Source organism: Microcaecilia unicolor, chromosome 2 (genome assembly GCF_901765095.1).
Source record: "Microcaecilia unicolor chromosome 2, aMicUni1.1, whole genome shotgun sequence".
NCBI lineage: Eukaryota > Metazoa > Chordata > Amphibia > Gymnophiona > Siphonopidae > Microcaecilia > Microcaecilia unicolor.
The window spans coordinates 429,167,755-429,186,680 of record NC_044032.1 but is presented as its reverse complement, the minus strand read 5'-3'; the positions used below and the strand labels follow the sequence as shown (position 1 = coordinate 429,186,680).

At 42.6% G+C, this 18,926-nt stretch overlaps 1 protein-coding gene across 2 annotated transcripts in view; it reads left to right on the top strand.

The window, feature by feature from the left end:
* The window catches only part of TBCK (TBC1 domain containing kinase), a 436,713-nt gene that overhangs the window by 149,034 nt on the left and 268,753 nt on the right, over positions 1–18,926 (top strand). For both annotated transcript variants that reach the window (XM_030190773.1, XM_030190774.1), the window contains 2 exons: positions 10,448–10,510; positions 18,235–18,361. In XM_030190773.1, coding sequence (XP_030046633.1) covers positions 10,448–10,510; positions 18,235–18,361 — 190 coding nt within the window. The remainder of the gene's footprint in view (positions 1–10,447; positions 10,511–18,234; positions 18,362–18,926) is intronic.

The following is an 18,926-nucleotide window of genomic DNA, read 5'->3' as shown; positions in this document are numbered from 1 at the left end:
CCTCCTGCTCTTTAACCTTCGATTCCAAGGTTTGATGATGTAATTTTAAATCCTTTACTTCAGAGTTGAAAGAAGTTGAGACTTGAAGTAGAGACGAATTTAAGACCTGGATCGCATCCCAAAGGGCCTCAAGGGTGACGACTGCCGGTCTAGGCCTCACACTGAGACCGATAGGTGGAACCTGGATGGGAGAAGGCGAGGAATCGATACCTCCCACCCTTCGTCCTGATGTCAAACCATCCGGGGTCGAGTGTCCAACAGGGCTGCCGCTAGCCTCCAAGACCACTGCCTGAGGCTCTCCCATTGGGCCCGCTTCTCCGCCTGGTCTAGGCGGGGTAGTCTGAGGTGGCGGACTCAGTGACGCCACCTCTGTGCTAAGATCCCCCGGATGTTCTGGGGATCCAACCAAGGCAGGGATCTGGGCTCCCAGTGCCTGAAGACCGAAGGTTTCCAAGGTCGGTTGGCGCAGCGTTGGGTTTCCGCCAGGGCTCGCAGCGGCTTTAGCCCCAATTTTCCCCTTTCTTTTCACCATATCACAGGTGTAAGAAAGTAAAACTCTGTTAAACGGAGCTTGGTGTTCGAAGACGTTCAGGCAACACTCCCTCACACGGACACCATCTTGATCGATGCTAATCTTCAGATGATACCTTTTTATTGGACTAACTTAATACATTTTTGGTTACCTTTGGAAGCTAATCAAAAAATGTATTAAATTAGTTCAAGACACTGTTCCAAAAGGTTTCAGACTTAACCAGGTTTTCTTTTCCATACTTCATCTAAAGATTTTTAAGATGAGGTCATAGAAAAGGTTTCCTTCTGGCAACTCTCCCTGCAGATCTACAGTCATTTGCAGTGATTGCTGGCCTCTAGTTTGCAGTTTTCAGGCAATTCAGTCAGATTTTTCTTGGTCTTCTATGTATTCCCTTGATTTCACATTCTATGTAACTTTTTCATTTCTTAGCAGAGTTTCTATAACTTCAATTTCTAGCTAGAATTGTTTACTGATTTTTTTTTTTGTAAGCGCACCTTGCTTTGTAAGAGTGAATTATCTTTATTTTCAAATATTCAGGTAGCTGTTTAGGAGCATCCATGATTGTTGAAAAGAGAACAATCACAATTACAACTATATTTATATTTCACAATTGCCTTCTAGGTTCATTGTGGATTACATAAGAATAATCAGTCAATTTGAACTGGGAAACTAAAAATTGAAGTTAAAATTCAGTTGTTCAAGTAATGAGTAAATAAATAGATTTTCAATTTCTTCTTAAATCCTATAGAATTAAATTCTGATCTAATCACATTTGCCAAGGAATTCCAAATCCTAGCTGACTGATAGAGTAACAAAGTATGTACATGTTTATATTTCACCTGAGACACTGAGGGAAAATTAAGCATTAACTAAAAGGGAACAATAAAAAATACATAAACGATACTGGTGCTAGACCATGAATGGCATTAAATATTAACAGTTACAAAAGTTGGGACCAGAGAACTCAGATAAATTACAGCAACCTAAAATATATAAACGTTCTCCTAATAAGCATATATGGAAGCATCAAGTGCAAAAGAAAATAGGAAGGAAAATCCTCTGGGCCCTTTTTACCAAGCTGTGTCAAAAGGGGGCCGGTGCTGGTGTCAGCGCGTGTTTTACACGCGTGCCGAGACCCCCTTATACCGCAGCTGGTAAAAGGGAAGTCTCGCCTTCTTGCAGGAAATGACTGCATGACCATTTCAGGGGGCAGCCCTTACTGCCACCCATTGAGGTGGTGGTAAGGGCTCCCGGGTTAACCCAGCGGTAACCAGGCAGCACATGGCGCTGCCCAATTACTGTCGGGTACACTCTAGCACTACAAAAATACATTTCTGTACTGCCGGAAATGACGGCACGCTAGGTGTGGGAAGTACCGCCGGGCTGCTGCATTAGCCTGGCGGTACTTCCTGTATAACAAGCGGTAAGCCCCCATTGGGCTTACCGCCGCTGAGTAAAAGGAGCCTTCAAAGAGCTTAGGTTGAGAAATCATTGGCAGAAAAAGCCTTCCTTTTGCACTATGCAGTTTATTAAACAGTACGTGGGTCTTACTGTTAAAGTAGCCCAGAGTACAAAATATAAATATCAAAATAGCGTAGCTTTGCAAATGTAGCTTAAATTGGCCCTCAATTAATATAAGTTGGAACACCCTACGAAATTAGATTACAGTAGTAAAAGGTGGGGTCACGTAATGCTCTGTAGCTGAGCGGACGTCTCTAGTCCTGGCTCCACTGCTACTGCCCCGAAATCTTTAAAATTTACCTGCAAAATACTCCCGGGGAGACTTCATAGTTGCGTGGTCAGGAAGCGTGGGGAACGTGAGCTCTTCTCACCAAATCTGAGCGGTTTTTGGTGCTGTGGAAGGTTGTTATGCCCGCGAAGACCCCGCGCGCCAAGAAGCCCCGCACACAGGACCCACGTTTTAAAATGGCAGCGACGCAGGAGGGTACTCTGGCGGCAGGCTTGCCTGCGGAGGCCATCCAGGAGCTGATCCAGCAGATCTCCACAATTCTGGAAGAGAAACTGTCAAAGATCCAAGCTTCTGTGGACCAGATTCGGGAGACCGTGGAAAGGCAAGGTGCGCGTTTGCAGCAAACCAAAGACTGCATTTCGCGTCAAGAGGACCGTACGGAGGCAGCGGATGTGAGGATCGTGGCACTGAAGCAGACCTGCACTAAGTTAGTGCAACAGGTTGATGACCAGGAAAATAGAAGCAGAAGGAACAACCTCAGAATTATAGGGATCCTGGAGAGAGTGAAGGATAAAGATTTTCGGCAGCTAGTTGAGCGCTGGTTGCCGGACCAATTGGGCCTGCAATTTCCAGACAGCGTGTTGCGGATTGAGAGAGTTCACAGAGTGGGAACGCTGTGCGAGGGAGAAGTGCGGCCACGACCAGTGCTGGCCAAGATCCTTAGTTATGCAGACAAGAATAAAATATTGCAACCATTCAGAGGAAAGAAACAGGTGGAATATGAGGGCAGCAAGATTCTGCTTTTTCAGGATTATTCAGCGCTGGTCTCAGACCAAAGAAAGCAGATGGGCCGCCACTGCAAGCGCCTTTTTGATAAAGGAGTGCATTTTACGTTGTTATATCCAGCTAAAGTGCGAGTCTTACAGGATAACAAAGCTCTGTACTTCACTGATCCCAAGGAACTGGGAGCTTTTGTGAACAGATTATAATGATTTCACTGCTATCACTTTTGTTGTTGGAGCAGCCTCAGTGGAAGGCTTAAGTGCTGCTAATGGGTCTGCGGCCTAAAGTTAATTTGTTTGACAGTTACCACGATTATGTGCATACTACTAGGACACCGTTGCTGTGGGGCTTTGAAGGACCAGAGGGCCTGGAGTGGTATATGAGTACCCAGTCCTTCCTGATGTACTAAAGTTCTAAAATCTGGGAGACGGTGAGGAAACTGATGCTCCCAGGAAGCATCAGCAGTAGGACACAACAACCTGCGTCTCGTGTCCGGAGGTGACCCTGAAAGCCCGATCTTTTCTGATGGCGGCATTGGTGACATTGTTAGACTTAAACTTAGGATGATTGATCGCTATACAGTTGGTCTGGAAGTTTATAAAGTTTTATTAATTAATGCTGCCTTAAGCAGATGTGAGTGGGGGTGATGGGGACTGGGAAGTCTTTCTTGTGGAGTGGTACTCGGGATTTGGGGGGTGGGGTGGGGGGCAGCGGGGGTGCGGGGCGGGGGGGTTGGTGGTGAGCAAGGAGGGATGAATGTGATCTGGTTGTGTGTGTGGCTGGGATGGTTTCAGGTTGTTAAAACTAATAGCGGGAGGGAGGAGGAATATGGGTTGTATGTTTCCTCTGGAGGGAGGAAGGGGCGGGGAATCTGGGAGGGTCTGTCCAGTATCCTTCTGTCGGGATATACCAAGTGGTCACAAGGGGACACGCTCCTTAGCGTCGTAGGGGAAGCGCTTTTTCTACTTATCTACCCTGATGGGTACAAAGGTTTCTAGAGGGTTCAGCTAGGAGACCCCCTGGGCACGCTAATGCATTTCAATAGCTTGTTTAGAATTCTAACTTCATTGTTCCGTATGGCTAGTCTTAAAATTGTCTCCCTCAATGTTGATGGCATCCATTCTCCCATAAAAAGGACCAGGGTACTGCAGGCTGTCAAAAGGCAGCATGCGGACATAGCATTGCTTCAAGAGACACACTTAGGAAAGTCAGAACACCTCAAACTAAAACGGGACTGGGTGGGAGATTTATATTTTGCCTCTTATAACAGCAGGGAGTAGCCATATTAATAAAGAAATCAATAGTGTTCGATATGCATAGGCTTTACCAAGTTCCAGAGGGCCGCTATGTGATTGTTGCGGGACTTCTACAAGGGGTCCAAGTGGCCCTATGCAGCATATATGCGCCTAACACCTACTCACATAGGTTTTTCACCCTCCTTGCAGCTAAACTGGTGACTTTTGATGAATACCCACTCATATTAGGGGGTGACTTTAACATCACTAGCGATCCCCTGATAGATTGCCGACCTCCAAAGCAACCGGGAAAATATCATGAAGGGAGGGGGTGAATTTTATGTCTAAGGAATTGGAAGTGATGGACATATGGATGCTCCAGCATATAGACGAACGGGATTATACTTTTTTTTTCTCATCCTGATGGGGTTCATGCACGCTTAGATTACATCCTTTTGTCTCATTCTTTGGCTCATGTGACTGACCGCACAGGGATTGGGGATCCTGCCGTCTCTGACCATGCACCGGTGTATGGGCCACTTTGAGGGGGGGGGAGAGGGCCGGCATCTTTCGCTGGCGCATGAATCCTGCTTTGTATCAAGATCGGATACAGATAGTGATGATCCTTGAGAGAACCTTAGAAGTCTTAAAGGTGTGTAAAGGGTTAACTTATTCTTTAAGTACTCTGGACCATTTTGTTTGAGGACCTTGAAAATCAAACATAGAGTTTTAAATTTAGCCCTGTAAGGTACTGGTAGCCCGTGTAGCTTTTGCAGGAAGGGTGTGATGTGGTCACGCCACTTGGCAGCCTTCTGTCAGTTATTCTGCAGCATTCTGAATTAGTTGGAGCTGATACAAACACTTTTTGGTTTGGCTAGTGTACAGGGTATTCTCAAAGGACTAGCAGGCCATTAATTCTCACAAGTGGATAATGCGGCGACACGTTGCCTGGTCCGGACTTTATAACAAGCTTTAAGAGCTTTCCGGAGCATGAGACACACTCCACCGTGTATGCGGGAGTGACTTCCTGGACGCTGCGAGGGCACATTTAACTGTAGTTGTTTTTCTACTGCGGTGAAGAGAGGACTGCGTCTGTGGTTTCTCTTCATGTATTTGCAAAGGTGGAAAGAAAAGAGCTTCTTTTGGGGGCCTTTTCGGCTTCTTTTTGAGCGTTTATTCACTTTTGCCTTTTCAGGCTTTTCTTCCCTACATTTTTAGTTATTTTTTGCCAATTTGTAAGTTTCCTTTATTTTCCAGGTCTTAGGCCACGTTTAGGCCTACTCTCCGGTCAGGTCTTTCCTGTGAATTTTTCTGTAGTGCCTTGCATTTTTTCAGGCACCATCTCGTCTTTTGATTTTGCTTCAGAAGTTTTCCCTTCCATGTGCATGTCCACCAAAGTTCCTAGTGGCTTTAAGTGTCCTTCCTGGTGCAATCAGACGATCTCTTGCAAAGACACCCATTCGTGTTGTGTTTTCAGTGCTTAGGGGCCCGACCATAGTCCTGCCAATTGTGTTCTTTGTCTTCAGATGATGAAGAGGATTCAGGTTGCCAGAAAGGGTCAACGCAAGAGAATTTTTGGAGCCAGATCCGAGTCCTCGACATTGAGTGTCGGCATCAACGTTAAAGACTGTATCGGGATCGTCGGTTGCTATGGCTGCTTTGAGACCCATTTGACACTGGGAGCAGTGGCGCGTCGAAATGCAAGACTTCTGAGATATGCATTTCCAATAACTGACATATTCCAATTAATAAATTCAGAATAAAATATTTTTTTCTACCTTTGTTGTCTTAGGAGCCCTTTTAGTAAGCTGCATTAAAAAAAGGCCCTGCACTAGTGACAGGCCCGTTTTTGCCGCAAGCTGAAGCCCTTTGTACTGCAGCGAGTAAAAGGCTGAAAAAAGACATAGCCATTTGGTAAGATAGCTCTCACTGTGTGGCCATGCGGGGGAGGGGGTAGCTCTTACCGCCATCCACTGAGGTAGCGGTAAGGGCTCCCATGCTAACCAGGCGGTAACTGGGTAGCATGTGGTGCTGCCCGATTACCGCTGGGTAACCCCCAGCATTAATATTTTTTTAATATTTCCGCTAGCGCTGGAAATGCTGCACACTGGGGTGGAACCTCTGCAGGCGGCCGCATTGGGACGGCAGCAGCTCCAGATTGGCACATGGTAAGCCAATGGTGGGCTTACTGCCGCTTAGTAAAAGGGCCCCTAAGCATTTTATTTTTCCATTCACTTTGGTCCCAATATCTGACTTTGGCTGTTCTCTGTTGTTTTTTTTTTCCCTACCTTTCCAGAGCTCCTGTCCATTTGACATATCTTCTTTCTCTATGTCTACCATTCATCTTCCCTCTGCATCACTATCTGTCCGTCTACCCTCTATGTCCTTGTCCATTTGCTCCCCCCATATTCAGCATCTGTTCGCTGGGTCCTTATCCCTCCCCTGTGATCAGTATTGTCCCTCTGTGTCCCCATCCCTTCTCCAATTAGCATCTCCTATTTATATCTCTGTTCATTTGCTCCTTCCATGCCCAGCATCTCTTTTGTGCCTTTCCCCTCCTCTCTTCTTTTACGCCCACACCCCGTGGCTAGTCTTTCCTTTTCTCCTCCTTGCTCTCCCCCTGAGGTCCACATCTCTTCCACCCTGAGTCCATTGTCTCTTCCCCCACTCTCCACTGCCTCCCCACAGTCCAACAGCACCTCTCCCTGTCACCTCCCTTGCAGACTTTCTGCTTCAGATGTACCTGGAAAAGTTGTGAGTTTTAGCCTGTGCAGCAAGTTTCTCTTTGTATTCTCTTTTAGCCTAATGCTTTGTATCTGACTTGCCAGTGCTTATGTTGCTTCTTATTTTTGTCATTTAGGTCCTTTTTCCATTCTTTGAAGGATATGTTTTGGCTGTAATAGCCTCTTTTACTTCACCTGTTAAGCATGCTGGCCATTGTTTTCTCTTTTTTCCACCTTTGCAAATACGTGACATTCATCTGATCTCGGCTTCCAAGATGGTATTTTTGAATAATGTCCATGCCTGATTTAGTGTTCTCACCTTAGCAGCAGATCCTTTTAGCTTCTTCTTAACCATTTTCCTCATTCATTTTAGTCACCCTTTCAAAAATTAAATGCATCTATGGTAGATTTCCTTTGCAGGTTCATCCCAGATAGCAGCTCAAACTTGATCATGTTATGATCACTATTTCCCAGGGGACCCAACACCGCAACCTCTCGCACTGTGCCCTGCACACCAGCAAGGACCAGATCCAAAATGGCTCCCCCTCTCATCAGTTCCTGGACCAGTTGCTCCAAGAAGCAGTTGTTTATTACATCTAGATATTTTCTCTCCCTAGCACTCCCTGTAATATTTATTCAGTCAATATTGGGGTAATTGAAATCACACATAAAAAAATACCCATTTCTACATGAATGATCTGTATCAGAAGGATAGCCCAAATCTTAAAAAGTGGAGAAAAAAAGACCTTGGTGAACAAAAGGAGACACACCTATTTGTAAGGCAAGCCTTCAATGTATAGGTGGCTCACAGTAATTATCAGTCATAAAAAAAAAACTCCACTGGTATATCTGGACATATTGGTGGATTGTACCAAGATAAGTACTGTGCAGTATATGTATATTTGCAACTGAGAGTTATGTACTGTTTTCAAATTATATTCTGTATCAGTAAAAATAATTGCCATATAAGGGCAATTTTTGTCCAGATATACCAGTGGAATTTTTTAAAGACTGATGATTATTGTGGGCCGTCTATATATTGAAGGCTTGCCTTACAAATAGGTGTGTCTCCTTTTGTTCACTGAAGCCTTTTTTCTTCACTTTTAAAGATTTGGGCGATCATTCATGTAGAATTGGGTATTTTTTGATGTGTGGTTAGTATTCTACAGATTCCTTGGAAGAAGTATTTGAAATCACCCATTATTATAGTGTTTCCCAATTTGCCAACTTTCCTAATCTCTGTAAACATTTCTTCATCTAGCTATTCATTTTAACCCAGCGGATGGTAGTAAAGCCCTTCAAGAATATTCCTTCCCTTCACATGGAATTTCTATCCATAATGATTCCACACTGCTGTTTCATATGGAATGTTTATTTTGACTCAATTCCCTCTTTAACATATAGTTTAACCCTCCCTCCAATTTGATCCCCTCTATCATAGCAATACAATTTTTAACCTGTTAACACAGTGTCCCATTGATTGTCCTCTTTCACCAAGTCTCTGAGATGTGTATTTATATCTACCTCATCTAGTGCTATATACTCTAATTCTCCCATCTTATTTTTAGGCTTGTAGCATTATATACAGGCACTTCAGATTGTGTTTTTTTCTTGGATCTACAAGCTACAAGGATGGATAATATGTTTAGACATTTTTCAGAACTTAAAATCTCTTATCTGTGGTTCACTAGTACCCTCCTCACTCCCCCCCCCCCCCCCCGAGTGAGTGGGCCTGCCCTGCCTGCTTACACTGTAACTAGCTGCAGATACTGTAGGTAGGATCCTGCCAATGGGAAGGCAATGGGAGTGGAGGCCTCGAAGGCAGCTCTAGTCATGGGAAGGGAAGGAGGGGATATGGAGGAAGTCTTGCATGTGGGGGATGGGGGGAGTGGAAGATAAATGAACCCTCTCCAGAAAATACCCCAATAGAATTTTTTTCCAAAAAGCTTTATTAAACGTTGTCACAACTGTGGACAAGATAATCTAGATATCGATAACTATACAGTACAATTCCCCAATGTTTTCTCTGTTCTCCCAGTCCCAAGGTCACGTCTATAGGTCTTACTGCAACATGAAAGCCTAAGAACTCCAAGAACAGGTCAAAAAGGGGTGTACAGTGAACATGCTAAGAAAAAATAAATCAAAATAAAAGCATCCATCAGCCCCGTTTCTGTGGGTCCAACCTCCAAGCCCGGTAGCCATCCCAGATCTTGTGAAACTTTGTAAGTTGTCCTCTCTTAATTGCTATTAACTCAGACATTAGGCAAAGATAATCCAATTTACGTAAGTGTACTGAGTGAAGCGGGATCAGCCGACTGTTCCGTGCTGCTGCTGCTAGTGTAAACAAGTGAGTTGCCAAGTCATGCTGTGGTGGCTTTATCCCAAGTGGCCTGTGATGCAATAGGCAATGTTCCACTTTCATGGGATAAGGTGTCCCCAGAAACTGGTGTACCAAAGCATAAAAGTACTGCCAGTAGGGTTGTACCAGAGGACATGCCCACTAGAAGTGGTACATGTCTTCTCACATTCCGCAGTTTCGCCAACAAAATCCAGAATCATACTTAAAAAGCTGTAACAATCTCTGGGTCGTGTAATACAATGATAGACCATTTTGTGACCATTTTCGATTAGAGCACTGCTTACAGATGGTTTGAGTAAATATTTATAACTCATTTCCATTTCTTCCCTTCAAATGTTAGCACTAAATCCTGCTCCCACATGGAAATATAATGGTCCAGTGGGAAATACGTAAGCCAGCAGTAGGGCCTGATATGTATGAGATATACAGCCCTGACCCCCATCTTACTGCAATAGAATTCTATCAGAAAAGCAATATATAAAAAACTGGAAAAACGTTGGAGGACTGATAGTATTATTTATTTATTTACTGCATTTATATCCCACAATTTCCCACCCATGGGTAGGCCCAATGTGGCTTACAACAGTCTACATTAACACACAGCAAGTCAGGGGTCAAACAGTTAATGTCCTAGAAGTATAATGGGGAAAGGGCAAAAGGGAGGTAGAGAAAGAGCAGCGGTGATTAATATGACACCGGGGTAAAGACAGTTCAGAAGTTAGAGATGCCCATGCGGGATCGGTTCGTACGCTTTGCCAAATAGAAAGGTCTATTACATAATAAGTCCTCCAATGTATTTCCAGTTTTTTATATATTGGTATAAATGAATTATATATGTTTTTTTGATTGTTTTTTTAACATTTACATATGCTCCTTTTGTTTTAGACTCCTGAAGCAGGCACTTGACCGAAACATGGTGTCGTGTCGAGTCTTTTGGAATCTTTTACCTCTATAGAATAAAGAATTCCATGAGCCATGCTCTTAGTGCTGTCCCCACTGTTCACACATGCAAATTATGAACAAGAAATAGCTACTATTAACTGTTTATTTCTTCTACTATCTGCTGGGGCATCTGCTGAATGTCTTTCAGGGCTTGTTAATGGTGTCTGTGGTTTGGTTTTGCAGGGTGCCATACAAGACAAGTACGATGCCATTGATAAGGATACACCAATTCCTACAGACAGACAGGTATGTGATTTATTCTTTAATTTGTGTGATCTGATACGTTTTTGCTCTGCTACTCCAAAGGATTAGTGAGACTGGCCCAGGAGGGTTATTACAAACAGTTCTTTCCAGGACATACATGGCTACTGGAACTTGGCAGTTCATTTATCAGTTAAATCCTAGTACCATATTGGTTACAGGAGTTTGTTCAGTTTGTGTGTTAATTTAAAATATTGCTGTGTTCCTTTTGTGGGTTTTTTCCCATCATATATCCAGTATTTGTTTTATTAATTATAATTCCAAACTGCTCATCTTTAGATGTGAACATTAACTCAGAAATAATTATTTTATGTAAACAAAAAAAAGATGTATTTAAGAAGAGCCTCACCGAATAAAAGAAGCTTTTTATAGCTATATCTGGTTTTTGTACTGCAAGTGAGAAAGATGAAAAAATGTGGAAAAGAGACATTAAAGTTCGAGAACAATTTTCAAGTAGAATGTGTTTCTGCAAAGTTCATGGGTAATTTTTATCTGTGGACATTGCACTAGTTTTCAAAATGAAAATATGAGTACAGTTTCCCTTTGGAAAGTGCTCACACAGATTTGCACCTTTTTTATGTGGGCACTTAAAATGTGTGTACTTTAGAAAATTAAAAAGTAAGCTTTTATTTCTAAATCCCACCCCTTTCTCATCTCAGGAATGCCATTCTCCACACAATTTTTATGAGCTGTTTTACCTGTCGAAATGGCTTTGACATTTGTCCTCCAAAGGTTGAAAGGCATTTCTATGAGGTAAAAAGCATTTTATGCAGAGAAATAGTCTTTTATAAAATTGTTTAGAGTATGGGGTAATAAAAAAAATATCAAAAAGCAGCTTTTTTTATGCATGTAAAAAAGCCTGTTGAATAATTGTGCGACTCCGTACATGGAAACTATGCCCCTACTTTTATGTGATCTGTGTGTAGGCATTCTCTTTTTTTTTTTTTTTTTTTTATTGAAATTGTCATCAAATAAACAGCTTACAAACATCCAACTGTTCAATTACAATTTGCTTTTCATTTGTTAATTCCCCCTCCCTCTAACCATCCATATCTTACCCTCCCTCCCTACCCAGGTGGTGACTGATTTTCATCATTATATTGTTCGTAAAGTGTCCAAATCTTATTAAAAGATAACATAGACCCTCTTCGCATTGCTGTTAGCTTGGACATTTGGTAGAGAAAGTCCACTTTCCTGGTTACCATCTGCAAAGATGGTGTTTCTACTTGCTTCTACCTTCGAGCCAATTCCAATTTTGCAGCCACAAAATATTGAATCGCCAATCTGTGTTGCCAGTTTGGGATGGTCGCTGGTCGGAAATGAAGCAAGCAATTCTCCGCTTTCCATGCATATGTTTTCTGTAATATTCTATTAACCAGGTCCATTACAGCTTTCCAATATACATTTACTTTCCCGCATGTCCACCAAATGTGATAAAATGACCCCCTTTGTCCACATTCTCTCCAACATTGCCCCGATACTCCCGGGTACATTTTTTGGAGGCGGTCAGGTGTATAATACCACCAGTACAACATTTTAAATCCATTTTCATTCACTGATTGTGCTAGTGATGGTTTAAGTAAGTACTTATAATTTGCTTTCCATTCTGTTTTGGTGTATGTGGTCTGTAACACTTCTTCCCACTGGGCTTGATAACGCACCTGTGGGTCGGTGCGCCCTAGCAGGGCCATGTATATGCGAGTTATACCTCCTCTGCCTCCTCCTCTGTTAATGGCTATTTCCATGTCTGTTTCAGCTAGGTCTAACTCGTCCTGCGCTTTCTTTTTAAGGAAGCTACGTAAGTTACAGTAATAGGTGAGGTCTCTTTCTTTTAGACCATATTCTTCCTGAAGCTCATTGAATTGAAGCATTTTTCCCTCTTTCCACAATTGTCCCAGTGTGCACAACCCTGCTTGGGCCCATATCTCAAAAACCTTCTCTGATCTTCCCAGTGAAAATCCTAATGTCCACCTTATGGCCGTTTGCCGATAATAATTCCTCTCAGGGAAAAGCTTCTTCCTCACTTGATACCATGTCCACATAGGGTGTTTTAATCCAATGGGCATCTGTTTAATTATGGGGACTATTTCATCTCCTGGTGCCCATAAAGTATCCTCAATTGCTCTCCTACCCAACCATGCTCTTTCCCAATGTAACCATTTCTTGGTTGCTCCAGGGGACCATTCTGCCAGAATACGAATTTGTGCCGCTTGATAGTATAAATAAAAGTTGGGTACCCCCATACCTCCTCTCTCCCAAGATTGGTACATCATATTTCGCCGTACTCTTGGTGGGCGTTTTTTCCAAATATATGCAAACATTTTGCGATTGAGTTGTGAAAAAGCTATTGGGGATTGGAATTGGGATTGCCATAAATAGGTACAGTAATTTTGGGAGCAGCATCATTTTAATAGCATTAATACGTCCTTTCCAGGAAACATTAAGTCCTTCCCATTTATCTAATTCGCTAAATAGTTCTTCTACTTTTTGGGGGAAGTTAGCTGCAAATAATCCCTCTATTTGTGTTGTTACCTGTATTCCCAAATATCGTATGGATTTTGTCGCCCACACGAAAGGAAAGGCGACCTTAAGCGCCCCCAGTTCCTCAGGTGGTACCGTAAGATTGAGAAAAATCGACTTGTCCAGGTTAGGTTTAAATCCCGATAATTGCCCATATTTTGCTAAATGTTCTACTATCTTCTCTACCGATTTCAGTGGGTTCGAGATTGTCAACAGAATATCATCGGCAAACAGCATAAGTTTGTGTTCCCTTAAACCCCTCACCACTCCTGCCACCTCTCTATCCTTCCTAATCATATTAGCTAATGGTTCTAATGACAGGGCAAATAGTAGTGGTGATATTGCACATCCCTGTCTGGTTCCCCGCCCAAGGTTGAATGTTTTTGTGTATGTCCCATTGATCTTTATGGTGGCCATTGGAGCCTGATATAGCAATCTTAGCCAGTCCAGATATCTCCCATCAATACCTATTCTCTGTAGTGCAGCAAATAGAAACGACCAGTCCACGCGGTCGAACGCTTTTTCTGCGTCTATTGATAGCAATACCGCCTGTGTCTGATCGTCTCTCACCTGTTGAATAACATGCATTAGACACCTTATATTGTCAAAAGTCTGGCGCCCCTCTATGAATCCCACCTGATCGGTATGTATCACCCCTGGGAGCTGCTTCTGTAATCTACGAGCTAGGATTTTTGTGAATATCTTATAATCCACATTTAGGAGTGATATTGGTCTGTATGAGCTACATAGCTTCGGGTTTTTCCCTGGTTTTAATATTAAGGTTATTGCCGCCAGTCTCCAGGTGTCTGGTAGCTTTTGTAAGTCCTCTAGTGTGTTAAATAGTTTCAGTAACACTGGTATAAGATGTTTACTAAATAGTTTGTAAAATCTTGTGGGAAATCCATCAGGACCAAGAGCTTTGCCATTTGCCATATCTGTTATTGCCCACCCTATCTCCTCTGATGTGATGGGTAAAGATAATTGGGCTGATCTCCCTCTCCCTATCTGGGGCATATCCGCCTCCTGCAAGTATTGCTCTATTTCGGCCAATTCAGGAGTTTGTTCTGGTTTATATAAATTGGTGAAGTGGGCCAGAAATGCCTCATGTATGTGTTCTATCTGTGAGATATAGCCCCCTTCTGCCGTCTGTATACCCCCGATATAGTTGCGTTGAGACATTTTTTTAATTTGCATGCTAATAGCCTACCCGCTTTGTCTCCAAATTCAAAATTTTCCTGCTGTGCTACTTGCAGTTTAACGGCTAAATCCGCCATCTGTAGCTCATTCAGCTTTAATCTCAATTCTTGCATTTTTGGTATACTTTTAGTATCTTTGGGATCTTTTTTATGTTGTTGTTCGAGCTGTCGTAATTCTGTTCTAATATTATCTTCCTGTTCTGCTCGCGCTTTTATCAGATGGGCTCTCAATGCTATTAATTTCCCTCGGAGTACAGCTTTAAGACCCTCCCATATATATTGTGGGTGAATCTCTCCCACATCATTATATTCCAGATACTCCACAATATACTTCTCTATTACTGGGATATTTTTAGTATCCAATAGGAGCGTCTCGTCCATCCGCCAGTATCTGGCACCCACCTGTCGGGTTCCTGCAAATAGCTCAAGTACCACTGGGGCATGGTCAGACCAGGTGCGTGGTTCAATATGTGTCTCCCGTGCTCTATTAGCAACTATCACATCTCCCATCCATCCGTCTATTCTAGAGTATGTCTTATATTGAGACGAGTAATATGTGTAGTCTCTTTCTTGTCCATGTTTGGCTCTCCATATATCTGTCAGACCCCATCTAGCCATGAATCTCCTCCATATTTTCCTATCTGATTTAGCATATACCGCCTGTCCTGCGGAGTTATCTAAGTGTGGTTGAATCGTGAGATTAAAATCTCCACCCATTATTAGATGGCCTTGCAAGTGTTTTTGTATTTGTTGTTCTACTTTTTCTATAAACATTCCCTGCCCCGTGTTTGGTGCGTAAACATTAACAATTGTATATTGAACATTATACAGTGATACTAACATTATCAAAAATCTACCTTCTACATCTTTTATAACCTGATTAACCTCCCAGGGGAGTGCACCAGACAGCGCTATTAACACCCCCCTCTGTTTTAAATTATTTGCACAAGTTGAGAAGTATATAGTGGGGTATCGCTTATGACACACCAACTTCTCGTAACCTTTTTTCAGATGCGTCTCTTGTAAGAGTACTACATCTGCGCTCAAGCGCACCATTTCTTTGAATGCTAGTTGGCGCTTCATAGGCGAGTTCAGGCCCCACACATTAAATGTAACACATTTGAACACTTTATCCCCCAACATCAAACATTATATCATTGCATATACACCACCTCTCCCTATCCCCTCCCCCCCTCCCTCCTTTCCCCATGACCTGATACAGCATATCTCCATTGTATTTGAGATCATGCCTATAATGGTGTGGACTTCCGGTCCCGTTTACTTTTCCAGCCTGCTCATTTTGTTTGATCCATCTTTGTTGTTGTTCAATGTGCTCTAGTCCGTTCCAGACTATCACTTTAACACAGCATGTGTTATCTTTGTATTCCATTCATGTATGCTCTTTCACGGGTCTTTCCTTGGTAGTATTGCTTGATCTGATGCTTGTCTCCGCAGCCTTCCACGGCCTTTTGATACTCGCTGCCATTTCTGTTTGACATTTCTTTGAAATCCAGATGGTGGTTTTGGTGTCGGTGCTTTATCCATCTTTTCCGGATCTAAATATTCATGAGCCTCTTCTAGCGATGCCACCTTACGTTGTTTGCCTTCTTTGTAAAATATTAGGGCAAACGGGTGTTGCCATCTATATTTTATTCCTTCTGCTCTAAGCTTCTCTGTCAGCGGGCGCAATTCTCCCCGCCGTTTCAAAGTGATAGCTGCTAGGTCCTGAAATAGCTCAATGGGGTATGTCTCCCATGTAATTGGGCTAGCCACTCTAGCTTGGTGCATAACTTCTTCTTTCACTTTGAACTCCGAGAAGCAGGCTACGATATCTTTTGGCATGTTTGTCTTTCTTGACCCCAGCGCCCGATGTGCTCGCTCTAGCCGGATATTTTCTGGGGCTATTGGGTGATCGGATGAGGAAAGAAGTTGGGCTGCTATTGCTTGTACTACTTTTTCACAGTTAATATATTCAGGTAACTCCGGCAGGCCTCGCACTCTAATATTGGAGCGTCGACTTCTATTTTCAAGGTCTTCCACCTTGTCCGTTAGATATTTCATATCTGATTGGTGCACAGCCACATGTTTCTCAACCTCATTTAAGGTTTCTGCATGTTCTTCTAGCCCCATTTCTACCTCGTTGACGCGGTTCCCCAGATCTTTAATTTCTTCCCTCAGATCCGCGCTCAGTTGAGCAAAATCTTGTCGCATCTCTTTTATACCTTTGTTTATATCCTGGAGCCATGTGCTTAATTGTTCCCATTTGTCCGGTGGGACCTCACTTTCTCCATCAGCTTCCCGCTCTTTCTGGCTAATCGGCGAACTGGGGCTAAGTGCGCTCTCTTGGCCTTCTTGCTCTCCGGCCTGTGTCTCTAACGCACGTTCCCGTTGTCGGTAAGCAAAGTTCGTCAGATCTGTCTTTTTAAGTTTTGCATCCGCCATTTTTCGAATCGCGGGCTTTCCGCTCTCTCTCTCGTGACTACCACCTTGTTTTGTGGATCGTTTGCTCTGTTTATTAGCTCGTTTTCAGGCTGGAAGACGGGAGCTCTGCAATCAGACCGCCATTGCAGAGCGTGACGTCACCGGAAGGTGTGTAGGCATTCTCAGAAACATAGTTTCTGCAGAGAACAAACAAGGTTCTAACATATATATATATATATATATTTTATAACTTTGCTCCTTCCATTGTAACTAGCAGCAGAGAATATAGTTAGGATCCAGGCAATGGGGGCAGAGAACTGGAAGGCAGCTATAGTCATGGGACGGAAAGAGGTGCACACATCTACATCATCTTTACAGCGGTGTAAATTTTTGCATTTATGTTTGTATACTTTTGAGACCCTATTTTAAAAAAAAGTACATAGGGATATATCTATTAAAGGACATTATGTCCTAATGCACTCTTAGCAAGCATGAAAATGCTTACCGCAAAGCATGTTAAAGCATTTTGCAGTAAGGAACTTGTTTGCTTGCGCTACTTATTGAGGGGGCAGAGAATGGGTGTGAACGTGCTGTCCACCTAGCACATTCTGATTACTGTGTGCTAACTGGTTAACTCCAAGGATTCAAGCTAACAACATATATCTTTGGACCATTTTAGACTCTCTTGTCCTTCCCTATTTTCTTCTTCCCCGTTCCTTCCATTCTAACTAATTTAATTGTAATTGTACCACCTCTGATCTGGCGATAGCCTATCAGTGCATTGTAAGCCACTTTGAGCCTGCAAAACTGTGGGAAAAACGTGGGGTATAAATGTACAATAAAATAAATAAATTCATAATGCGGGAGCTCTTATTGTCTCTTAAATAAAAGCTGGTAAGTGCTCCCCTATCAATTTTTTTAAATGTTGTGGCCTGTTAAAAAAAATGAAGCCCTAAATATGTAATAACTTATGTGCATAAATTTATCCGAGTGTGTATGTATATAGGTTGATCCAAACATAGTAAAAGTGTTCTGGGAGCGATGATGGGAAGAGGTTAGGAGTGGAGAAGTAGCCTAATGGTTAGTACAGTAGCCTGAGAACCAGGGGAACCAGGTTCAATTCCCACTGCAGCTCCTTGTGACTCAATTGCCCCACGTACAAAATAAGTACCTGTTTATAATATGCAAACCATTTCGATTGTAACCACAGAAAGGCAGTATATCAAATCCTATCTCCTTTCCATGTATATTATACTTTAAAAAAAATACAAAGTGCCATTGCATGTAAAATTGTGCATACTAAATATTAGATTTAAATGTATTTCTGTACATTCTTTCATTTAAAATAGTGTAACTTAGACAAACCACTGTACAAGTTAAATAGACTGTTATATAATTGCTCTAGCTGTGTTAGCAGTTTTTATTTGATCTGCATGCATTGACTGCTAACTGGTTTTTTTTTTTTTTTAAACAGTCAATCAAGTAAAACAGTAATGCTGAACATTTATTTATTTATTTATTTGCCTTTTCTGTTTTCTTTCCTTGTTCTGTGTGTACTTGGCTGTACTGCAGATAGAAGTTGATATTCCTCGCTGCCACCAGTATGATGAGCTGCTCTCATCGCCTGAGGGTCATGCAAAGTTCAGGCGAGTGTTGAAAGCTTGGGTGGTGTCCCACCCTGACCTTGTGTACTGGCAAGGTAAGCTGAACTCTCTGCCAGGTATCTGTCTCAGAAAACCATTGCAACACCCCTACAAAAATGTTTGCATCATTGAAATTATCAGTTTCATTTTGGCAAGTATTTTTTTTCACACAGCACATACTTAAACTATGGAGTCCATTGCTAAGGACATAATCAATTTTATTAACATAGCTGGGCTCAAAAGATGTTTTGATAAGTTCCTGGAGGAAAAGCCCATAAAAATAATTAGGTAGATTTGGGAAAGCCCATTGCTTATCCCTTCAAATGGGTTATGGGAAATATATATCACTGGTAAAAAAGCCCCGTTTCTGATGCAAATGAAATGGGGGCTAGCAATGTTTTCTTCTGTGTGCATGTGGGAGTGTGTGTGTCCCTGCCTCTGGCCTCTCTCCCCTCCCCCCTCTGAGTCCTTCACTGTTACAGAGCCAGCGATTTGATTTCGTGCTCTGCTGTTTTCCTTCACTGACTGTGTTACAGAGAGGGCGGGGCAGACACTCATAGGGAAACCGGATATCTCGCCCCCTTCACACTTCCGGCTGGAGGCTTCATAGAACGTTGGTGC